The 8,138-nt window shown below is 30.7% G+C and overlaps 1 protein-coding gene across 1 annotated transcript; it reads right to left on the reverse strand.

Moving 5' to 3' along the window:
* Positions 1 to 441: 441 nt before the first annotated feature.
* LOC119636586 (CDK-activating kinase assembly factor MAT1) lies at positions 442 to 1,789 on the reverse strand. The gene has a single exon (XM_038032027.1). It carries the CDS (start codon positions 1,694 to 1,696, stop codon positions 752 to 754), a length of 945 nt encoding a protein of 314 aa, XP_037887955.1. The 5' UTR covers positions 1,697 to 1,789; the 3' UTR covers positions 442 to 751.
* Positions 1,790 to 8,138: the final 6,349 nt, after the last annotated feature.

The following is an 8,138-nucleotide window of genomic DNA, read 5'->3' on the forward strand; positions in this document are numbered from 1 at the left end:
AAGAATTTTATTATTGTCACGTTTGTTTCGGAATACGTTATTTGATACCAAGTGACTCAAAGGTGGACAAACAAAACACAAGCACTAATTTTACGATCGCTGATCAATAAAATTGCCAATATAATCATTTGAACCAGTGCTAAGTAGTGTAAGTAATACAACTTTGGTAATTAGAAGTAAGCGCTCCTTCATAATAAATTTCGCTATTGGTTGTCTGATATCTCTTTGTTATACATTACATGTGGTATAAGAGTTTATTGGGTGCGGCGTCAAGTACAACGCTCCAGCTAGACGCAGCAAAGTCGCAAATATGTAGGCATACCCATAGCATTTGTTTTAATTCTCTCCAGGTGAAATTAATCAGTTTACAGCAATACTTAAATAAACACATAGATTTAATGTTTAGGAAACTTAAACCGATTTATTTGAAATATTAAGAGCAACAGAATTTGGAATACATTTGATACCTGAGTATGCGAATAAATAAACTGCGGAATAAATAAACACTTGCTCAACTATTATGAACTAAGGTTTTCTTCAGTCCTGAGAGATATTTTTTTTATACTTTAAATATACAATCAGTTCCTTTTTTGCTAAAGCTTTTCAGTTCCCTGTAGATATATTACCGTTTCTCTAACCAACTTGAATTGTGCTGAGAACTCAAGAGAAATTTTCGTGTTTTGAAACACCTTTAACAACTCGACAATTATTTTTCCAATTTACGTACATCCTAGAGATTTCATTTAGAGATTTATGTTTCAGTGCCATAAAATAAGCCCTGCATAGCATCTTGCAAAGCACGTTGGCAAGCTATTAGAGAACGGTAGCCGCCAGCTCGCTCTATAATATTTTCGCTTCTTATGTGAGTCATAAAGCCTTTGTTTTCGATTTCAAAGACAGTTGGAGAATTTGGTCCTTCCACAAAGAGAATGGGAGCTTCATGAACGTATAATGGACCTTCTTCCAATTTGGGCACAGGCAAAAACTGATGATCTGCCGAACGTCCAAATTTAATACCCGTAGAGAATTGTGTGGCAGGTTTGGGTGGTGGCACTTGTTTTTCTTCTTCTCGCAATTTTTCAACCTTTTCGGCAAATTCATTAACAATTTCAGAAGCATCCTTACCACTAAACATAAGTTCATCTATTAGGGCTTCTTTTTCGCGTGCCTTCTTCTTTTTTTGTTCAGTCTCCAACGCTAATAACTCTTGCTTTCTGCATTCATCTTGAGCCTTTTCCAATTCTAGGACTTCCTCGAGCTCAAATTCTTCACGACCCATACGGGTTTTATTTCTTTGTATAAATTCACGATTTTCTTTTTTGTACTGTTCAATACGTTTATTGGTACCAATCACATCAATATTGTTGCATAAATTATAAACAATAGTTTCTATTTCCTCAAGATAATCATTGTACTCTTGCGGTGAAGCGAAGTCATCTTCTTTTTTATTATAATCACGCAAAATACGTTTACGTATGTCGACCTCTTTTTCCACCATTGGATCTTCAAACAGTTGTACACGAAAGTTATTTCGTCTTAAGGGTGCCAAACATTCTGGACAAGAGCCGGACCCTTTCAAGAATAATAAATCCACACATGACTCGCAAAGCGTATGCCCGCATACGTTAACCATCAACTTTAGTGAAGGATTACGATATTTTGTGGTCTTGCAACGTGGGCAAGCCTGATCATCCATTATTATTTATTAGTTTGGTCTCGCAGTCATTCATCCAATAAATTGCACTTTTATTCCGCGAAACCACACTTTTTTATTGTTTATATGCTTATCAATTGCAAATGTTGCCATAATTAAGAAAAAATTAATGTTTCGAGAATTTTCTTACGAATGGCAACAATTTTCTTTCTTTAAGGAGAGCACAGCACACAAAAAATCATGTGTGCTTATTAGGCATTTCGGGCCGCAACCAGAAACAAAGCCTGCGTGGTAAAAATAAGGAAATGGATGTAAATGGTTGGATCAAACCAAGATATGGTTTGATAAAAAAAAAAAAATAACACCAACAACAATTCGAAAATTTGCTTGGTAGTGAAATTAAGAACTAAAAGGAAATAGCGTGGACCTATATATATTGATTTATATACATCTTGGCTTCCACTTTGAAAGCAAGGGGGTGGGCTAAAATTCAAATTTTAGATAGAAACATATTGAATGAACTTGCTTACGTAACTACAACACCTAACCGCAACTTTGTCATACGCCTTTACAATTCTTCTTCTTGCTCACACAATTTTTACAATTCTTCCTCTTGTTATGTATGAAAATTATTCGATATCAGGACTGTACTTAAATGACAAGTAACTTTTAAATTTGATTTAAAGTGTTTTTATTTTTTTCTCTTTTCTAAGTTTGTATTTATTTATTTATTTTTTTACATAAAAACCTATAAAACTCGAAGATACCTCGTAAAGAGATAAGAGATGTTTCATGCTTGATAAGTATTACCATAAGCGTTACCATTCGTTGCTTTCGATCCATTCAACTTAAATTTAAATGCCTCATAAGTGCCCTGTTCCTCTCAGATTAATTGAGGAATAAAAACAATAAAAATACAAACACTTAAACTTGAGGAAAGCAACTGTTTTTTTTCAAATACCGAAAAATTATGCAAGGATGCGCAATTCTTGCTTACTCCACGAATTCAAAGATTTACATCCAACTTCACACAAAACGGAAATAACCTCTTAATTTCCTGAATTTTCCCAAAAAATTTCTCTGGCAAAAGATGGGAATTATTTATTTATTACATGTAAAAGTTAGTGGGAGCGGATGTACTCACGTCTACCATTCGTTCAATTAAATAATTGTGATAATTATTAATGAAAATTATTATAATTAACAAGTAAAAATGTTGCAATTGGTCGAGACCGAATCTTTTATATCCATCGTCGTGATCCTAAGGAAAAAATATAATTTTTATACCTTATCACATTAAGTGGATGCGATGGATTTTTTCTATTTTTAGAAGCAACACGAAAATTTAATTGGTGTATTCCTTGTACTTTATGAGTAACAAGCAAAAAACACGGAAAACGAAGATGTTCAGAATTTTCATTACATAGACGTGTAGACGTTATAAGAGTGTTCTTTGAAAAATTTGATGAATGAAGGAACATAGCGCGTAGAACATTTAACCATACACGCTTCAAATTGTTGTTTTCACAGGCGTATTTAAGCTTTTTTTTTTAATGTGACCAAATACTTGGAAAGAAGTAGGGCATGAGGTAGGAGGTGGCCGCAGTCTAGTCTTATATCTTTATCGACCGAACACTCACTGTAGCTACGATGGCGAAACTGCTGAGGTTAACCCGCGAACACCCACTTGTTGTCTTAAACAGTCTTAAACTTAAACAGTTGTAAACAGTTGTAAACATTTTGTTAAAATAGCGAAATTCCGGATCGAAACTATATAGAATGTCATTAAACAGTCTTAAACAGTCCTAAACACACAATATTGCATAGAACTGTTGTTTGATGTGTAGCATCGTCGTCTTAATGACCAAATGATGGGGATATCCTTTTGGAGGGATACAATTGTGGGCATATTTAGCAATTCATCCCAGACTTAACCGGAGAATGTGATTCGTCTGCGATTGCTATTGATAAAATCTGATGTGTGCCATCGACACTCTGGCGAACAGCCGCAATATTCATTAAGTAATTGGCACTTTAAATTCATTATCTGTCTGTAAATAAAAGCAAGCATGCAGTCCCGGACCGGCTGCTTGTATGGATGGAAGAAATTACTTAATGAAAAAGGTAAAGGTTTTTCTTCCACTACAAATTCGATCTGAACAGATTTCACTTTCCTTGCATTCATTTATTTATTTATTTTTTTTTTTTTTTAGACACCTTCAGTCTATGGATATGGCCCTATAGTCAGCAATGTAGCACGTTCACGTCCACTTCAGATGCAGAAATATGGAACTGATTTTGTTATATGTGAGACGAAATTGGTAAAGCCTAATACCAAGCCTTTCAATTCTGGAATTGAACGTGATGTGCAAGAAGAGTTTTTAACAAGAGAGTTTTTAAGCAAGCGTTAATCGCTCGATAGAAACAACCTTAAATATATAAATGAAAATGTTGTACTTTTTAGACCAAATATGTATGATTATACGGTGTTCCTTATAAATATAAAAATGACCAATGGGTAGGTTATGACGACGAACGCAGCATTGCTCTGAAAATTGATTTGTTAAAGTCATTAAATTTAGCTGGAGCCATGTTATGGTCTATAGAAATGGATAATTTCCGAGGTATATGCGGCAAGAAATACCCGCTTTTAAGCACAATCAACTTAAAGCTGGGCAAGGATATCAATGAATTGCCCTCCAATCCAATACCAGCAAGCACTGTCTCCCCCTCGGTAGGGGATTGTCCTTCAAAAGGATTGTACGCATATCCTAAAGATTGTTCGCGTTTTTATCAATGTCTAAAGGGTGTCCGTTTTGATTTCGTTTGTCCTTCCGGTTTATGGTTGTGTAATTGGCCTCAAACAGTCAAATGTAATATAATATAAAAGAAGTGTCAATGTCTTTTTGTACTAAAAATGTTATGTAATAGAGAAGAATAGTAGAACAAATATTATAAAAGTGGAACATGTGATGAATATAAAATAAAATAAAGGTAATCAGCTTTTAAGATAACATTTATGAAGGCTATAATAAGATCTCATCCGCTTCATTAGCACATTATGGACGCAAGTAATATATTACTCGGTCGACACCTTATGCAGCATTTTTCCAGTTATTGATCGGGAAATATATTTAACCTAATTTTCTTTTCAGCCCGACATAAGATACATTTTTGGGGTCAAATAGCAAAAGATTTTTTCGTGCCAAATTATCCAGACTAATGAGCAAGCGAATACTATGACTATTGAAAAGAAGGTTGTTTGAAAGATGATGAAGTTAGAATTTATTATTGTTATATGCTATTGGTATGCGATATAAAGTGTATTTGTACTCCTCGCTTACTACCGCTTAGCATCTCTCTCTTCCTCTCGTTAAGTCGGTGTGAACATTTTGAGGACAAATTCATTTTAATCGCTCCGAGCTTTTGCACTTGGTAGTCGCAACTCTCATCCAAATCTGAATAGGAACTGATTCTATTACAATAGGCGCAGAACATACCTTATCAAATGCTCAAAACTTGTTTCCGTGCATTGGGTGAAATTATGTGAAATAAATAAATATTTACGTCTACCTCATTTTATAATGAGGTAAAAAAAAAATCGAAACATTATTAAAAATTAAATCATTTGAATCCTTAGACGGTATCTTTACACGTTGTAAGCAGCGTAAGTCAAAGAGAGCATAGATTTTAAATCTCTTTGTAACAACTAAAGATTTCCTATTAATATGTTGAGGACGATGCAGTTTTTTTTAAACCAGATGAATTATTTGTATGCGAACCACTGGTGATACGCGTCGTTCTTAACGTGTTAAATATTTATAACGAAAAGTTGGCTTTTTTTTAATTAAAATTATTTTGAGGATTTTTGTAATTATTTTTATTGAATTTTTCTTTTTTTCAAAATGTTTTTAGTTTTTATTTTTATCGTTAATTTAAATACATTTTTTTTAGATTTACATAAGTAAGTATGTACGTAAGATGACGTCGTTATAAGGAGGATTAAGATAAGTTATTGACGATATATTTTACAACAGTTTCTTTCTTTTTTTATTTTTTTTTATTTTACTTATAATCACTTATATTTATAAATATATGTATACGCAGCTCTAAGGTCCACATATCGTAGACTTTGATATTTTAAATACAAGCTTTTATTTAATCATTTCTTATATTCGGTTTTTTTATTTTATGTCCTAATAGAGACAGAAAGAAGAACAAGACAAGTTAAATAATAATAAAAATTTTTCGTTTTTATATATAATTTCCTAAAAGTATGTAAATGTATGCACGCATGCATGTGTAACGTGTATTAAACATTAACAAAACTTTTGTTATTAATTTTTTTGTTTCTTTCTTTAAATAAATGAATAATTTAAGCGAAATATGCACAATAGAATTTTTTTTTTTGTTTTTGTATTTTTTTTTTCTTTTCATTTCTTTTTTCCTGTAATTATGTAGTGGTAGTATTGAAGGGCGTAACGCAGGTCATTAAAATTAATAATCTTTTTTTTTTTTATTAAAGAACGATTAAAGATTATTCTAAGGAAATAATTAACAAAAAAAAGGAAAGTCAAAGTATTGATTACAAATAATGCAATTTCGATCTAAGATGTGTATAATAAATCGTGTGAACTATACCAAATTTACAGATAAACATATAAGGACCACCTGCGAAAAGAAAATTTTAAAATCGCAATCTAGGAAGAATTCGAAAATGGTAATAAAAATGGTTTACGCCACCTAGGTATGTTGACCATATATATATTCATCTTAAGTCACAGAGCGCGCGTCAAGCAAGCATTTGTGAAAATATTTCACTATGTTCCATTTATATAGAAGTTTGCAGAAGCAACTATTGTACATTGTTCCGTTTATAGCATGAGAGAAAATTTTTGTTTTCGTAGCAGATTACTTGGTTTATACCATGAGAAAAAATTTTGTAATACTAAATATTTCACATTACTATGTTAATAACATGAGAGATAAATCTTGCTTTCATAATAGTAAATGCTTCTAAGTGCATTTATTTATAATATCTTGTTAAATAAGTAATTACAAGTCAAGACCAAAAAAACAAGTCTGCGAAAAGGATTTCGAATTTTAATTAAAGTTACAAAAGCTTTCATTTCCCCGCTCTTCGGTGGTGGGGAGAACAATATAACCAGTGGAACCTAGAGAATCTCTTGTAAAAAAAAAAAAACATCTTTTACGAATTATATGAAGATTTTTTCTTGTTATAAAAGTGGATCTTATTGAACCAATAAACTTCACAATTGACGAAACTCAAATATGTTAATAACGTAATAATTTCCGTACATTTGACTTTAAATAAGCATTAACCGTCAAAAAAGCTAAATCGGCTATCTTCACACACAATGCAATCACCAGCATCTAATAAAAAGAAGAAACTTTAAAACGTGGATCCTGTTTTCTAGAATCAGGTCTGGATGGGAGAATTGAAAGAAATTTTACAGCAGTGATAAGCCCTTCAAATATGATCAAAACAAAAACTAAAAAAACAGTGCAAAACAATTACAAAGTTTTAGCCACAAAATTAAGCAGAGACCACTCACTATGATGTATTTCTAATAACACGAGAAACTTGTCTGCTTTATAAAAAATCTGTTATTTACATAGAACATATTTTCATAAAACATTCAATAAAAAGTATTAAACTTAGTCAGCTGTTGATTATTATTAAATATCAAATATGCAAATTATTTGTAAAAACAAAAATTTTTTTTTACTTCACACGTACATTAATCAATATTTAAAAAAACAAAAAAAAAAAAGAACAAAAAGAAAATAATACCATTTATTAATTCATTTATTTGAAAATAAAAATTAAAAAAATTTTCTTTACATGTGTTTAAATAATGTACGAAATGGAGACACAGAGATATTTCATATTTAAAACAATTCATTATTTAAAAAAAAAAAAAAAGCCAGCAACAAAAGAAAATGTAATTAATATTTATTCTTAAATTTATAAGGAAAAGAAAGACATTGATACAATAATGAAATAATAATAAGAAGAATTTAATAACAATCTTGCAAATGTTATCGATTTAAATAATTATAATATTCTTAAATTATTTAAAACGAATCACTGTAAATATCACAATTTCTTAGTTAACATGTACACATCATCATGTACACACATATATGCATGTATTTATTTATTTATTTATATATGTATGTGTGTATGTATAATATTTTTATGTATATATACATATATATATATAAAGTCTACATTTAATGTATTTTCGCGTATGTGTTAACGCAAGTAAATAAGATTTATATACATACTCGTTCATACATACATATATATATATATATATAAATATATTTATATACATTTTTATTATGTACATAAAAAACTGGTTTAGGTAAAAGTGGTATATGTAGAGAGATGTTATTAATTTTTAATTATTTACTTAATATAAATGAATTGCATTTTTCATATTTTTTATGCGTCATA

This window comes from Glossina fuscipes, unplaced genomic scaffold (assembly GCF_014805625.2).
Source record: "Glossina fuscipes isolate IAEA_lab_2018 unplaced genomic scaffold, Yale_Gfus_2 28, whole genome shotgun sequence".
NCBI lineage: Eukaryota > Metazoa > Arthropoda > Insecta > Diptera > Glossinidae > Glossina > Glossina fuscipes.

Coding starts and splice junctions, on each gene's coding strand:
- LOC119636586 (XM_038032027.1), bottom strand. CDS start 1,696: ATGGATGATCAGGCTTGCCCACGTTGCAAGACCACAAAATATCGTAAT.